We start from the raw sequence: 16,793 nt of genomic DNA on the forward strand, positions 1-16,793 counted from the left end.
TTTTCGTTCTACTGAGCATGCGCAGGCGCGCGAGGGAAAGAGGAAGACGGAAAAGTATCGCTCCGTGGAGCTCACTGGTAAAGCCCCGGGCCTGTGCTCCTATCAGCAGAAAACTGCACCGGCCCAGGGTTATACCAGTAAGCACCACGGAGCGATCCTCTTCCGTCTTCCCTTTTTCCTTTGCGCGTTATAGCAGAGCCAAAACTTAAGGTAGAGGCAAATTATAGGAAGGCCCCTAGCTGGAAAATCCCAAGTTCTAAATATTACACATAAATGTGTTAGTAAGTAATATTGGATATTTATTCTAAATTCTGCTAATTAAAGCAATAAGTAAACATGTTGTATTAATATGTGGAACATACCTGTTCAGAAATATAGAAGGTCTTGCTATTTGTTCTGGGGTGAATCCACAAACAGCGGAAAGTTTCTCCAAGAATAGGATTGTATGGTTTTTTAAGACCCTGAAGAGTAAAATATGATATGATTATGCTGCAGAGGCCAAATATCTGTGACCCAAAGAGCATATGGGAATTTCACTACAGAAGGTGTAAAAAGTGTTTAATGCAAACAATTTTAGAAAATGTTAATTGAATTAATAGGTTTGAAGATGGAATTTGGACAAGAACCTTAGGCTTTTTGTAAAATCCTGAGAGGTACCACTTCACTACTTTTTTCATCCGGCTATATGGATTTTCTTCTAGAGCAGCCCTGAAAGCAAAAAATACAAGCTTTTAAAATGTTAACAAATCACTATGTGATTGATAACGGTATCACAAACTCAGTATAAAAAAACAAAATGTATGCAAAAGTAGCAAAGTTAAAGTATTCTTTGATAGGTAGGTGTATTCAATAAACACAAACCAGCACAACCTAGTTTGAACTTGAAATTTGTATTTTAATATAGAACACTTACATATGTATATAAAAATTGTAACCTCTATAAAACTGAAAACTATTGCATAAAAATCATATGAATGAGACTATTAGATTGGATTCTTAAGCTACAAAAATGTAACTGTTTATATGATAAAATGTGGAATACAGGGGTTTAACAAGGTTTTCAAGCTTATATAATTCTACTACAAAACATGACTAAAAGCAGTTATAGGAGTTTTGTAGAAACTGCGCCTTGGCTTGTTATTGGCCAATAAATATCAGATAAGCAGATGAAACATAATTCCTGCAGGAGATTGACGGTCATGATGATAATTTGAATGTTTATAGATTTTCAGAAGCCTATCAGTTTTAAGTGAACCAAATAATTTGATGATAAACTCAAGAGCAGATCAGAGGTGCATGTGTTGAAAACATTAAGGGAAAGAAACCCTATAAATAGACTGGGAGGCCTACGCTGGCATCTGCACTTGCACAAATGCTAACCCTATCATTTTATAAACCAACACAGCAACACAATCATTGACTGCAATTTTAAGACCCAATGCTGAACCTGTTTTTATGGTAAGTCAGGTTTGATGCTATATTACATCCAAATTTTAAGCATTCTCAGATATCCCAAAACAAATGAAAAGCCTCTTCACTCTCCCAGAATGCCCTTCTTAAAGGAGAAGGAAAGTCTTCTTGCACTTGGGGGTGCGAAATGTTAGGCATACCCAAGTGATTGTACTGACTTACCTGAAACCCCAGGGCCGGTGCTCCTATCAGCAGAAAACTGCACCAGCAACGGGGTTATACAAGTGAGCACCACGGAGCGATCCTCTTCCATCTTCCTCTTTCCTTTGCGTGGCTGCGCATGATCAGTAGAACGAAAAGCCGAACTTTAACTAAAAAGTCAGCTATTTCGTTCAACTGTGCATGTATTTGCCCCGGGAGATTTGAAGAAAGAAGAAGCCAGAAGAAGATCGATCCATTGTGCTCACTGGGGCACATACTTACAAATATTTAGCAATATTTATGGTTGCTAATCAGCATTCTACTAATGTGAATACATTGCGGTTTTAATACAGTATAAATGACCAGTTATCTTCTTTATTTTACATCACTATACAGATTGATTTTTTTTAAACATGGGCATTTGGTTTTTAATCCCAGTGCTGATACTCTGGCATCTACATTATTCTTTCTGGCTACTCTTCCCCATCTTCCTGTTAATAGATATCAACTCACTCTGATAGGAAGTCTGCATGATAGTAGTAATCTGAAAGCTTATCCAGGAAGGAGCGAGGTTCCAAGATAAATGTAGGAAGAACTACTTTAGACAGATCCATTCCAGGTCGAACTTGTTTTAGTAAGGTCCAGATCAGGCTCTTGTGTTCTTCTGAAACAGTTTCTGTTTGGGATGCTTCACCAGCCTTGAAAAAAAATATAGTGCAAATCATTGATTAAAGAAACAATTGGTCTGTTAACAGAAAGACAGAAATGTGTTATGCCCTTGACAAAGTTTGTGTCACAACAAAATATAGTTTGTATATAAAACAAGGAGTTGTGTGACACAGAACTTGCATTAACAAAAGTTTTTACGCAACTCTCTTACATCTATGGCACATGGACACATTGTACACAGAATCCAAGCCTGACGATGAGCTTGTGATTTACTTGAATGGGATCTATGTGATAATAGTGACATCTGGCAGATTTTGGACAGAAAAGGGTCCCATTAAAGTAAATGACAGGGTGTGGATTAGTTAATTAAATATGTATATTACATCTTAAAGCAAGTAAATTGATCTTTCACAGATTTCTCACCCTTTATCGAGGAAATATATCGTAACTGTCAAAAAGTATCGTCTACAATAGTGTGGGCTTCTATAATGGACAACTGAAAGCACTAAGCAAAGCACAGGGCACCAAGATTGAAAAGAATCAAAATAATAAACCAAAGATGAATGGGGGTTATTGCCAGTTATCAAGTCATTATGGGTTTCATCTTAATGTGATAGTTCACACTGCTGCAACATCTATTTAAACAGGAGGCACGTCAACAACATTTCAGAACAGCTGCATTCATTCAAATGGCATTTAACTCTCACTATGTCTGTCTATATTAGCATACATGGGCATAATGTCTGGTAATTTAAGAACAGTTATGAGCTTTAAGTGGCTGTATGTTCTCTTACCAAAAATGTACCAAGTTGTAACGGTATAGAAAGTCATAAATGGTTAAATAAGGAAGGCAATCGAGCTAAGGCATTTTTTGTGGTGTACTACACAAAAGAGTTTTGTGAAAAGTTCCTGTGAAACTGCCCCTTTAAGCTTTGTGGACTGCTATTTCTGGGTGATAATTCCTTGAAATTTAGAATATGCTGATGGGGGAAAATGGTTAAGGGGATAAGTCTCCTTTAAGGGGGATATTCACTTTCCAAACACCTTTTTACTCAGGTTACTGCTTTCAGATAATACACCAGAAATAAAGGCTCATCAGATGTCAGTCAGTTAGCTTTCTAATTTGACCCTCTTGTATCCATCTTCCAGTCTCTCATTCACACCACTGCCTGGTTGGTAAGGTAAAATGGTCCCTAGCTACCAGATAGCTGCTGAAATTTCAAACTGGAGAGCTGTTGAATAAAAATCAGACAACAAAAATGAAGACCAATGAATTGTCTCAGAATATCAGTGAATTATACTAAAGGTTCATGTAAAGGTGAACTTCCCCTTTATATGCTGTGACACTTTTCCCATCATATGCAGAAACTGGATATTTTTTTCCTCAGAATGGAAGCAAAGTCTGATTTCACAGAGATGTGAAATGAAAGAACTTTTGGACAATGCAAGCCAAATATAGCAGACACTTTATTTTAATGAGAAATCTTTACATATCATTTTCCATGAAAACGGTGATAGAGCCCATTAGATTGCATTGTACAGCAATAATATTAGGGCTGCTGCAGCAAGCATTGTCTCTGTTTACATCTCCAAGTTAAATGTACTAATTATTACTAGAGATAGACTTAATATGTGTAAGCCTGAAAAAGTTGTGATGACTTTCCCTGCAAGTGATTTGCTTGCACAGAGTACATCCAACGTTCTCAAATGACCTGCTCTGCTATAAAACCATTCTTTGCAGCTAAAGAATGTCTTTTTGTTCCCGAGAACAAAGGCACTCAAAAAAATATTTTTTATGATGTGCACGCATACATTTCAGCAGTATTGGTACCATAGAGAATAGCCTTTAAAAGACAGCTAAACATTTTCTGCCTTTCCACTCCATGAGGACCAAATGAGCAGCAATATTAATGTACAAACAAAACCTGGATGGTCAAACTCAGCCTGTTCAGATAAACTGGAAGCACCTAAACTGTCACAGGCAGTATTTATTCAGTGATGATATAGGGTATTTGGCATAAAGGTCTGCACTACTGAGTATTAATAGTATTGCGTATCAGATAAGCTTACTGAGAAATGTAGTTTAGCCATCCATTATTGTGGCTATGTTGTATAAATATCCTGAAAGTATTCCTATGTGCAGCCTGTTTTTTAGCTCACTGAGGACTTTCATAAATAAATATGATCCCCATCATCTCACAAGATTTAAGAACTAACGAATATTTCTATAAAACAAGGTCAACATAAGATCTGTAATACATATATCCTGCTTAGCTGAATCATGTTACACAAAATCTCTGGCCTCTAACTGTAACTTAGTTTGTAGTTAATTTCCTTTTCTTTCTTACCTCTCCCAATTCCTCATGTGCTTCTTCAACATAGGTTGTTTCTTTTAGGAGTTCAGGAGGTTCAGGATCAACAAAGGAATCATCTTGCCTCTCTGACGTGTCACTGTCACTCTCTTCACTTTTTCCAAGGCCATCGTTGTCAGACTCATCGTGATCATGGTCGTTGTCTTTGTCAGACTTATCAGAGTAGGTATCTTGGTCTTTAAAATTATGCCGTTCAATTTCACTATCATTCAACCTTGAGCAAAAGAATGACAAATGCAAATAAATAACACGGTCTCTTGTCACTTAGGAGTCTGCTGTCCAAAACGGACAATAAGAGTGCACTCAAATGGAGAAGCAAATCATATGAGATTTACCATGGATAGTTAGTGGAACACTCAGTTTAGCATTTCCAAGCAGTCACTGCCTGACACTGCTACTATCTGCCCTTTTCACATTCACACTGCACACACTAGGCATGTTCAACACCACAGGGATGACAGAGAAAACACCCTTCCGTTCACGACATCCTATTTTTGCGGGATTATCTCTGCACACAGATGACTGATTTCTATTAATCAGCAGAACAGCTGGTTTGATCACTGTGTAAAATACAAGGTCCATACAGATTTAGTTGTCAAATAATTATTTCATGTGCCAGTGGGCGCACATGGTGCACCCAGTGTTCCCTTTTGGTTCTCACTGGTTGGACTTCCAGATCTCTGTCACCCGTCTGGACCACTTGGCCCTACTACTTGATCAACAACTTCACCCTATAACAACCCACCCCGTAACTCATTAGTGATGTCATGTGAGGACAGGGTTGAGGAAGAAAGGGAAAAACAGTGGAAAATATGCTCTACCAGACACGCCCTGAAGGGAAACCTACCTGAATGTTTAAAGTGATGTCAACCTTTTTGTAGGGTGCACTGAATCCACTATTTGGGATTCAGCCGAATCCCCGGTGAAAGATTCGGCCGAATACCGAACCAAATCTGAATCCCAATATGCAAATTAGGGGCAGGAAAGGAAAAAGTGGGAAAATTAATCTTTTGCGACGAAAAGTCATATTTTCCCAACCTGCCCCTAATTTACATATGCAAATTAGGATTTGGATTCGGTTTGGCCAGGCAGAAGGATTCGGCCAAATCCGAATCCTGCTGAAAAAGGCCGAATCCTGGCCGAATCCCGAACCAAATCCAGGATTCCGTGCATCCCTACCTTTTTGTTTATTTAACAAATCCCTATAGCAAAAACAGCTATTTTGCCAGGTTTTTGCCAGGTGCATTGCCCTTCCACTGTGCACTGGGTTTGCTAAATCACACAGTCCTATCCTCTTTTATAAAAAAACTATTTTTCTAGTGTGCATGTTGGGCCAGGGGGTCCAGGGTACATATTTATTTACTCTACCTACTCGCCAATTTTTTACCCCTCGGAAGAACACTTGTTCGCCCGAACATTATTTCTTAGTATGTTACAGATGGGCCTATTCTAAATCATTTTTTAACTTTTCTTTAAAAGGAAAACTATACCACCTCAAACAAAGTAGGTCTCTATAAAAAGATATTGTATAAAACTTCATGTAAATAAACCATTTTCATAATAATATATTTTTTTAGTAGTATGTGCCATTGGCTACTCATAAATAGAAAATTGCCATTTTTAAAAAATAAGGGCCGCCCTCTGATATCGTAGGATTCACTGTGCACACAAACAAACCAAACAAACTATACTTGTTAGGTCACATGAGCCAATTAACAGACAGAGTTCTGCTTTTTGCTCCCACACTTCTTCATGTTACAGTTAGAGTTTCTGGTCAGGTGATCTCTGAGGTAGCACAGAGACCATCATGAAATGGTGGTTCAAGGCAAGAGATGTAAAAGGGCAAGATTTACTTAAATATATATTCCAGTTTGATTTTTTAATATACCACTTAATTTGATATAAACTATCTGTTGTTCAAGTATTCATTTGGGGGGTATAGTTTTCCTCTAAGGCCGTATCTCAGTACCAGCTGTAGAAAATAAGGCAAGCAATACTGTTTCAAATGTAATAAAACATTTACATTTTTTGTCACTGAAAATCTTTTAATAAACGTCTATGTAAACATAATCCAACAATTATATGTACTTTACAAAAAAGAAATTGGTCTACTGTGCTACTGATCATGCCTATTCTCTTTCACAATAACTGGCAGCATACAATTAATGCTAGGCAAATGAATGAGAAAGAGATGGGTCAAGGCCTACATTGTGCATTCATTCCCAGAAGTCTAGTGCATCACACGCAAATTTCTGCACTACATACTGGAGGCACACAGATTTATGATGGTTAGTAAACTGTGCAGAAGGAGTTCCACAAGGGAAGGGCAGAATGCAGACAAGGAATGGGCTTACACAGCTCTAATGTATATGCAAGGAAAACCATACAAAACAAAATCAGCTATCAAGTACCTGCTGTAAAAATACCTAATGGAATTCGCTCTCCATGTAAAATTCAAAGTCATCAAATACTACACAACATCATAGACAAACTGAATGTTTTAGTTGCATTTATTACATAATTTATGTGCCAATGACATAGCACACAATTAACACTGGAAGAATGCATATTCACATTATCCCTGATAGCCTTAAACTTGTATGTTCTGTCATGCAATAGTTACCACATCCGCAAAATATTCAAGCACCACATGTTGTGCAGAAATTAATTTTGAGGCACCACACCTCTTATCAAGGCTGTGGAGTCGGTACATAAATCATTTGACTCAAACACTAAAGTTTGTGGTACAGGAACACCAAAAACTGAACTGTCATAGTAATTAAAATATAATGTACTGTTGCCCTGCACTGGTAAAAGCTGTGTGTTTGTTTCAGAAACACTACTATAGTTCATATAAACAAGCTGCTGTGTAGCAATGGGGGCAGCCATTCAAGCTGGAAAAAATGAGAAAAGGCACAAGTTACATAGCACATAACGGACATTGGACAAGGACATAGCATATAACCTTTTATATGCTATGTAACCTGTGCTTTTTCTTCTTTTTTCCAGCTTGAATGGCTATAAACTATAGTATTCTTTCAGACGCAAACACAAAGCTTTTACCAGTGCATGCTAACAGTATATAATGTTAATTACTTGAAAACACTTTAATTTTTACTGTTCCTAATGTAATATCCATTTTGAGTACACAACATACAAGGCATTTTATCACTACCAAAGCTCAAAAATATAAACCACACCCATGGTAATTCTAAAAGTAATCAAAGTAAACTACATAAACCATGAACAACTGGAAAACCTAAAACAACTTTTATATTAATTGAACCTGGCATATACAGTTGTGCTCATAGGTTTACATACCCTGGCAGGGTATTTGGGTAGTTTGTGTAGTGATTATGATTTAAAAAGAGTAAACACAGTTGTTTGACAATAAATGGCTTCAGCCAACCCCTAACCATGAGTGAAAGAAAAGTTTTTGTGTTATCATTCATATTCTCTGAAAAATAGTTAAGAAATCATAAATTCTGCCGGGGTATGTAAACTTAGGAGCACAACTGTAGCTGTAGAATAGCTGCTAAATATAATCCAAAAAGAAATAAAGTATTGTTGATAGAAACAGAATTGCTTCTGCCATATCCTCCTTCATAGAAGCTATTAAATCTGATTTAGTTATTAGAAGTCGGTACATTTTTGGCGACTGACTCGAGATACCCATAATGCTTCCAACTCCACAGATCTCTTTCTTATGTACCCTTATTCACTTTTCCAGCAGAGTTAAATTATATATCTAACATATTTGTACATGTGTACATTATTTGATGATATAGAGCCTGAAATCCAGCATGCAATCTAAAAATAAGTACTTTTAAAAGCAAATTCTTGATATCTGGTTTTGTTTACAATGGTTTTGAAATTTAACACAAAGGGTTGCCGTGTAGCTCAATAAGCCCACAAATTATATATGTATGCAAGTGGGCTCAAGCCCACAATACAAGGTTACATTTTGATCCTGCACCTTAAAAATAAGCCTTTACATTTAAATGATTATAATGCTTTTAATGGCATTTTATTTTATTGGTGTTACTGGCCATCTAAGCAGAAAGAAGATTGTATTATTGATTATAATTACATCTTTGAAGCACTGCTCCAAAAATAGTAGCACTTTGCAGCAAGCAAATCTACTTACTGGAAGTTTTCGTTGCTGTGAAGGTTGTTAACTCTCAACAGACCATAAAAACTCATCTGGCTATTCTCAGCAGAAGAGTTTAAGTCGTGCTCTTTCCCTTCCCTTATCATAGTCCGCTTCAGAAGACTAGAACATTTCAGTGCAAGCTCCAAAGCATCCATCCAGCACCTTCCTAAAGTAACAAGGATGATAAATTACATGCATAAAGTTAGAGAAACATAGCTGAAAACTGGCTCTAAACAGCTTTTATGCAGTTTACATAATGCTGAAAAATTTGTTGGAAATATATATTATCTACTGCTGGTAGCATGGTGCACATTATCACCCTGGCATACTAGGCGGTTACAACAGTGTGAGAGTGATGGCACAAGTACAGAAGAACATACATGTGTATATATTGCTAAGGGGAACAAGGCAAAGTACTGATAGGCTGGGGCACTGTTTATAGTGCCCAAGTCCATTCAAATGTTTTCCCATCCCTAAGCACAAAGTTACCCATAGAGCTGTTATACTTTAAGCAGTGTCAGAGATTGACACAGGTTAGCAAGGGATGAGCTAGAGGAGGCAGGGGGTTATTGCCAGTAGAAAAAAATTGCTGCACTAGGCATAGTGAAACTATCCTGTTAAAACTTGAAACATGTTGATACATGGTCTTGCTTTGGAAATTACATGCAACAAAAGCTCTACATTTCTGCACTTTTCTTTATAAAATATATCCCCAACTACCCTTTGCATATCTATCAGCAAAATAAGTTGTACGAACTGATTGATTAAAAGGTAAGTTGTACTGCCCGATTGAATGAAGATAGACTGCTGATGAAATGAAAATATAAAGAATAGTTTACCATCTGATTCTGATGCAGCTCGAATGATCAAGTAACTGCTAGGCAAAGGCTGTGTAATTGAACCAACTGCTTCACCTTTGGGGCCCTTGGAATACAAAGACATGGAAGAAATGGGCTTACATAGAACACTGAAATGATTTATTAAACAAAAAAAAGTACTTTACTCTAAATTAAATCAAATACTATATTATTTCAAGTGCAATAAGCAATAGCAATAGAAAATCAACAGGGGTCATTTACAATTGCAAGTGCAGTGTGCAAAGTGCGATTTAGGACGCACACCAACATTTTTTGCATATAATGCTGCATTTTTCCCATAATCTGAAAAGGTAGCGGTGTGTGTGTGTGCAGGAGTATATGTAGGTGTGTACAGTATTAGAAAATGTAAACTGTAAGCTCCACCAGGCAAAGTCTCATGAACACTGTAGCTGTTATCAAACATGTAGACATTGATAAAAGTATTGATTGAAATGGACAGGAAAGCAGCATGGGACCCATCATTCAGTAATCAGTATTTCTTATGCTCAAAGGTGTAAAATAACAGCATTGCGTATTTATAAGCTTGAAAAAGTGAGCAGAAAACGTTGCATATTAAGAGTACCCTTATTTGACTTCATACCTTAACAGCCCAGATTGATTGTTCCATTGGTTGAAACAGCTTAAAGCAAAAGCCATCCTTTTTAGATGGACGCTCAATTATTTCACAAGCATTCAGGAGCACTGTACCAACCCACTGGCCATTTTTGGGAGTTTTGTAGATTAGCAGAACTCCAGGCTTCAACACGCACCATAGTTTGGTCCAGCTCTTTAAAGTCCCACGTATCTTTAAGGTAAATTGATAGAGTAAGAAACCAGAGATAAACAGAGTAAATTAACATAAAGAGAGAAATAATGACATTTAGGACAAGAGAAGCTAAATTACAAACACCCCCATATTACAGTCTCTGTGCAACATTCCATATTAACTTGCTGTGAAACTTGCAGCTTTCTTTGCTAAGTTCACCAGTTTTCTTGATTTATTGCCTTTGGAGTAGGGTAACATCCAGGGGTGTAACTATAGAGGAAGCTGCTGGGGGGGCCCAGGAGGTATAGAGGCCCCATGAGGCCCTAATTCGTATACAATTTCAATAAATGTTGGTAAACCATGTGAATCTCTAGACATTTTTGGGGCCTGAAAAATAATTTGCTGTGGGGCCCAGTAACATCTAGTTACACCACTGGTGACATCACTCCAACTCCTCCCTGTGTCCCACCTTGCACTTTATGTGTGGTGAGAGGCATTTAACTACAGTTGTGTTGCTTCATTCTCCTTTGCAAAATATTAAAATATAGTTACATATATGATGGTAATACACTCACCTTCAGCCAATCAGCCATGACAATAACTGATGGGTCTGTGATTGTGCTAAGCAATTCTTTTGCGGCTCTCTTCTTCTCTTCTCTGTAGTTTTTCTTTTGAACCTAACAAAGGTACAAAAACTCCAAGATGTTTTCATGTGAAAAAGGAAATAAACCTCCAAGAGAATGTTGGCACTTTAGACAAACCACTTTTATGTGTTAACATTTGAGAATCTGGGAGGCAACACAAGCAATCTTTCATCAAGACATAATAAGACAGGACTGTTACACTGATGCTATCACTTCATTTTGGTCTTGTTATTACAGACTCAACAAAACAACAACATGCAAGAAAGAAAATATACAGATTCAACTCAAATTCAAGTTCTGTTATTTTAATTAAAATCACAAATTTTTATCATTGGCAAAAACAAACTATAACTTACCTTGAGAGACTCCTTTTTCGTAAGTTTGCTTGAAGCAGAAGCAATATCCTTTTCAGAGCCATTATATAATTTAGACTCTGACTATATGTATATATCAAGGCAAGAAAAGGAGTGGAGGCAAAAAATATTTATTATTTTTAGTCAACTAAAACGATATAAACGATTATAAACTATGACATTTAGGCATTACATATTTAAGGAGGACAAAGTATCAAAGTATTTTTAAGCAGAAGAAGCATCAAAGAATCATTGATATTTGTACATGTATTAATATAAAAGCCTGTTAAGCAGCTTCCCAAAACCCAAACACAGCTGACAAATTAGTTAATGTTAGCACACCATGTACAGCATTCACTACATAAGGGGACATGACCCCAAAATGGTATTCTAGGACTACCTATGTGTTTTTGTATGGTAACCTTTTTATAAACCCATATAGCAACCTCATGAATTAATTGACATATCAGCAAATGTTATGATGGGGGTTAGCTACCCTTTAAAATCTATTTATGGAACTAGTTATAAATACACATATGTGTATTATAACTAATTATTGGGGAGGATGTAAATAAACTGACATGGTCTTATGGTCAAATGGAATAAATAAAGTCCTAGGCTATGGCTGTTTTTCAGTGCTAAACAGAAAAGCAGCACTGCTGAAATCTCTAGTGCTGTACTCCAGACACTCCAGTGTCTGTTTTTGGAGACACAATGGCTGCAACATAGCATCCTTCAGGTCAGAAGTGCAGCACTTGAACATTTGACCATTTCTACTGCTTCACATAAACAGTTTTAGAGTGTTTACTATGCAAAGGAAGTACAACTTTATGGGTAAATAAAATGATGGTACTAATAAGACTTAACTGTCCCTACAATTACAGCAGAATAGCAAATGAAAGCTCAAGAAAAAGCGGAAGCTTAAAAGTGTGCCAGTCTGGTTTACTATATATACAAAATAATGGGTTCATATGCAGATTTCTGAAAAAAATAGGGAAACTACACTATGATGAACAGTGTATTTATAAATGTATGCATTCATAATTCCTTGTTTCCCCAAGGCCTGTTCAGATCTGTCTTTTTTCATACTGATTATTTGCGGTCAGACTGATTACCGTAACGGGCAATTAGATGTGAATGCACACATGGGTACAGTAGTACTCGGCTTCATAGACTACTGTTGAAATCTGATGCAATTCCTAAGTGTGGACTATAACACACACACACACACACAGGCACAGAAAACGGCAGTACATGGCAATTCTGGTGCAACTGGCTACATGATATTATGCAGACAATGCATTTGGCTATTGCAGCAGATAATAGATCTGAGTGTCACTATTCCCTATATAGTGGCAACTTCCAAATGACTGCATCACAGCAGCAGGGCAGCTGTAAAATATCAGCTGTATATGAGAAATAATAAACCCTTCTTTTTGTCATTGTGGTTTTGGCCCAACTACAGATACAGCCTTTCAACTACTCTTTTTTTTTATCTGTTTCACAACAGGCGAGGGCTTGAGTAAGGTTCAGAGGAAAGGCTTACCTTGCTCTTTGACATTGAAACAGAAGCATCTTCCTTGCTTTGTAAGACTTCATCTTTGCCTCTATCGAAACCTAAAGACAAAACAGAATAGGTATTCTATACTATCCTTGCCAAAAGGCACAAATATATGTGGTGCTAAGGCAAAATATGTATAGACCTCTATAACTTACAGTAACTTTGCCCAAACTTTTGCAAAACCTTGAATGACTTTAGTATTCTAAAAACACATCATACAATTTAAATTCAATGAAGCAGAAAGTAAAACTCCTAAATCGCATTTAAGAAATGTAATGGTGGAGACTATGCTGAAATGGCACTGAAACTGTATAAAGATCAGTTTGCAGGTGCCACTTCCTTGCCAGTACCTTAAGAATGAGAAAGTAACTGCCCTATAGCATGTTTACTGTCATTCAGCTAATATTTCTAGAAAACATGGAACATAGATGCAATGCATTGCCCACTGAACAGTTCTAAAGTGCACCTCGCTGTGAACAGAATGAGGAATGGCTGTCTTGAGGGTTAGCACTTTCTCCTAAAATTTATCAGCAATCTACACCAAATTTTCATTACAGTAAACCCATGCCTCTTGACATATATATCTATAGTAACAAGTCAAATCAACTGGACTTGCTGTATTTTTCTTTTTCCATGAAGACATTTGGCCTTCTCCATTCAGAATTGAAAAAGCCAGTTGGATGACATTGAAACATCTTAAAGAAAAAGAAAACTACAACAACTACAGTTGATTTGACTTATTACTATAGATATACCATGACCAGGATGAATAAAATCCTTAACAGACTCTTGACGTGTTTTCGCGTAGTGCAGGTATGGAAACCGTTATCTGAAAACCCATTATCCAGAAAACTCAGAATTACAGAAAGACCATCTGCCAAAGAGTCCATTTTATGATTTCCATTTTCTCTGTAATAATAAAAAAGTACCTTGTACTTGATCCAAGCTAAGATATAATTAATCATTATTGAAAGCACAATGAACCCAACGGGTTTATTTAATGTTTGCATGATTTTCTAGTAGACCTAAAGGAACAGTTCAGCATAAAAATTAAAACTAGTTAAATAGATAGGCTGTGCAAAATAAAAAAATGTTTCTAATACAATTAGTTACCGTATCCAAAAATGTAATCTATAAAAGCTGGAGTGACTAGATGACACTGAACTGTTCCTTTAAGGTATGAAGACACAAGTTACAGAAAGATCCGTTTTCCGGAAAACCCCAGGTCCCAAGCATTCTGGATAATAGGTCCCATACCTGTAGTGATCTTAATAAATGTTAGCACAAAATAATTGAACTTTCATTTTCTTATGTTGAGGCCTGGTTAAATAGGTGTACATAAAAACAATGCTTCTACTATATAAAGTATGTGAGAGGGATTACAAGTAATATATTCTGTATAATGAATGGGGGTTGGACACAGGCAGAATGGGTTGCCGTCGGAGGTTAAGAATGGACTGGCCAGAAAGATGATTAACGGTCACTTTTTCTTTGGCCTTAAGTATGTTTTTCAGAGGGGTATGCCAGGTATTGGGCCGTCTGGTGCCCCAAAAAGGTAGCAGAGGTTTTAGTACCCTGGTAAACAACCTGCCATTTGGGATTACAGTTGCTATCACTGAGAAGGTAGTAGTTTAGGTCCTGCAGTTGCAAGATCCTATAAAGTAATGTTAAGCAATATGATGGAAGCTGCTGCAGAGAAATGTTTAGAAAATGTTTGTTAATAAAAGCTCCAGCAAGCAATTTGGTTTAAATGGATTTCTTAATAAAAAAAAATAAATGTAGTTGACAGTGAGGATGTAATCACCCCAGTTCATCACAAGTATGTGTTCTGACTAATCTAATAGCATAATTTAAATTATATTGCAGTGATCTAAATCAGAAAAAGTATAGTATTGATATTTTTCACTCCAAGTATGAATTTAAAAAACAGCACCCTTGTAGTAAAGTATAATAATGCAAGGTTATTTGTGCAAAGAACTCTGGTCACCACACTCCCAAAGGGCAGCTGTTTTTGTTCATACTCAGTGGAATACAAACATACTCCAGGGGTTACTTTCAACACGCCTGCACAGTTACTGTGAGAACAAAACAAGACAAAAACATCTATTAAAAAGAAAATGTTTCCTCTTGGGTAAAAGCAGGTCTGAGCACAGATCTGTACCTCACTTGAGACATACAAGCTTTTCTTATTTGGTGCTATTTTACCCTTTGCTTAAAATATCTAAATATGAAAAACATATATCTGTTGCATGAAGGAGGGTGAGCTTCCCTAGGCAGTAGCCTAGCTTTAAATACATAGGTCTCTCTTATCTGCACGTTCCTTCCATAGAGACTTTTTCAGGTTTGTGTGACTGCTTGTACAGTACTGCTTGGACAGAGTCCAATTTAAGGGGTGGTTCGCCTTTATGTTAACTTTTAGTATGTTATGGAATGACCAATCCTAAGCAACTTTTCAATTGATCTTCATTGTTTTTTTAGATGTATTTTTTTTTAAATTATATGCCTTCTTCTAACGCTTTCAAATGGGAGCCACTGACCCATATAAAAACAGATGCTCTGTAAGGCTACATATTTATTGTAGAAGCGAAGGTTATATTACTCATCTTTCTGTTCAGGCCCTATCCTAGTCATATCTCAGTCTCTTATTCAAACCAACTAATGATTGCTAGGGCAATTAGGACCCTAGCAACCAGATCAGTCAAACTGCAAGCTGGAGAGCTGCAGAATAAAAAGTGAAATAACTGAAGGACCACAAATTATAATTTAAGATAAAAAAATGTTAGGCATCCTCTATTGATTAAAATTGCCCACCTGATTCCCTGGGCCTTTTTATAGAACAGGACCACTGGCCCAGGGTATCAGGTAAGCGATTTTAATAACTGGGGTTGGGGGGGGGGGATCTTCTTGACATTTTAGTTCTCCTTTAAAGGGCTTGTTCACCTTCCAAACACATTTTCAGTTTGATTGTTTGCCAGAGATATAGAATTTTTTCAATTGCTTTACTTTTTTTTTTTTTTATTTTTTTTTTTTTACCAATTTTCCAAAATTGAAGTTTAAAGATTAATGTTCCTTCCTCTGGTGTTTCAGTCTGGCAGCTCTGTAATTCTGGTGCAGATTCTAAACTGTTACAATTTGTTACATTAGTTGATACATTTTTCCACATCTGAGGAATATTAGCATCTTTTGTATCAATTCTAACAGCTGCCTTTAATGAAACTGAGGGATTCTGCTCTGCAGGGCCACAAATAAAAATGTATCATTGTATCACTGCCAGCGCAGATTCAGAAAGACATACGAATGGTCAAAACTGAAACTTTACAATATAGAATGTAATTGAAAAAAAAATGTATTTATTTCTGGTCAACTGATCTGAAAAAAAAAAAAAAATTGAAGAAAAGTATTGGAAGGTGAACAATGCCTTTAAGTGGATTGAATTGTTGGTGGCTAGCTGATTTCTTCAGAAGATCCTTGTTGCCATCTTCTTCGGATTCTTACGTCTTATTTTTGTTCTGATCTGGCCAAGCGCATATGCAGGCGCAACCACCTCTGGAGAAACTGGGTGATTGTGGAATCTCATCAGCTGAATGGATTTACAAAAAAATTCATAAAGAACCTCAAACATTATGTGTTAGACAGGGGCATGAGATGATAGTGGAAAGAATGTGTCTGTGTGTAACCAGTTTTATGCAATTTTTACAATACTCTCCAGAGCCACACTGCCAAAGGGACATATCTTTGATTAAAGGGGTTGTTCACCATTAAGTTAACTTTTATTATGTTATAGAACAGTCAATTCTAAGAAACTTT

At 36.7% G+C, this 16,793-nt stretch overlaps 1 protein-coding gene across 6 annotated transcripts in view; it reads right to left on the reverse strand.

Moving 5' to 3' along the window:
* The window catches only part of osbpl8.L (oxysterol binding protein like 8 L homeolog), a 99,929-nt gene that overhangs the window by 16,895 nt on the left and 66,241 nt on the right, over positions 1-16,793 (reverse strand). For all 6 annotated transcript variants that reach the window (XM_041586360.1, XM_041586357.1, XM_018252480.2 and 3 more), the window contains 10 exons: positions 12,972-13,042; positions 11,429-11,509; positions 11,004-11,105; positions 10,264-10,467; positions 9,645-9,729; positions 8,800-8,971; positions 4,629-4,866; positions 2,125-2,309; positions 627-708; positions 363-461 (listed from right to left, as the gene is read on the reverse strand). In XM_041586360.1, the coding sequence (XP_041442294.1) occupies positions 363-461; positions 627-708; positions 2,125-2,309; positions 4,629-4,866; positions 8,800-8,971; positions 9,645-9,729; positions 10,264-10,467; positions 11,004-11,105; positions 11,429-11,509; positions 12,972-13,042 (1,319 nt within the window). The remainder of the gene's footprint in view (positions 1-362; positions 462-626; positions 709-2,124; positions 2,310-4,628; positions 4,867-8,799; positions 8,972-9,644; positions 9,730-10,263; positions 10,468-11,003; positions 11,106-11,428; positions 11,510-12,971; positions 13,043-16,793) is intronic.

This window comes from Xenopus laevis, chromosome 3L (genome assembly GCF_017654675.1).
Source record: "Xenopus laevis strain J_2021 chromosome 3L, Xenopus_laevis_v10.1, whole genome shotgun sequence".
NCBI lineage: Eukaryota > Metazoa > Chordata > Amphibia > Anura > Pipidae > Xenopus > Xenopus laevis.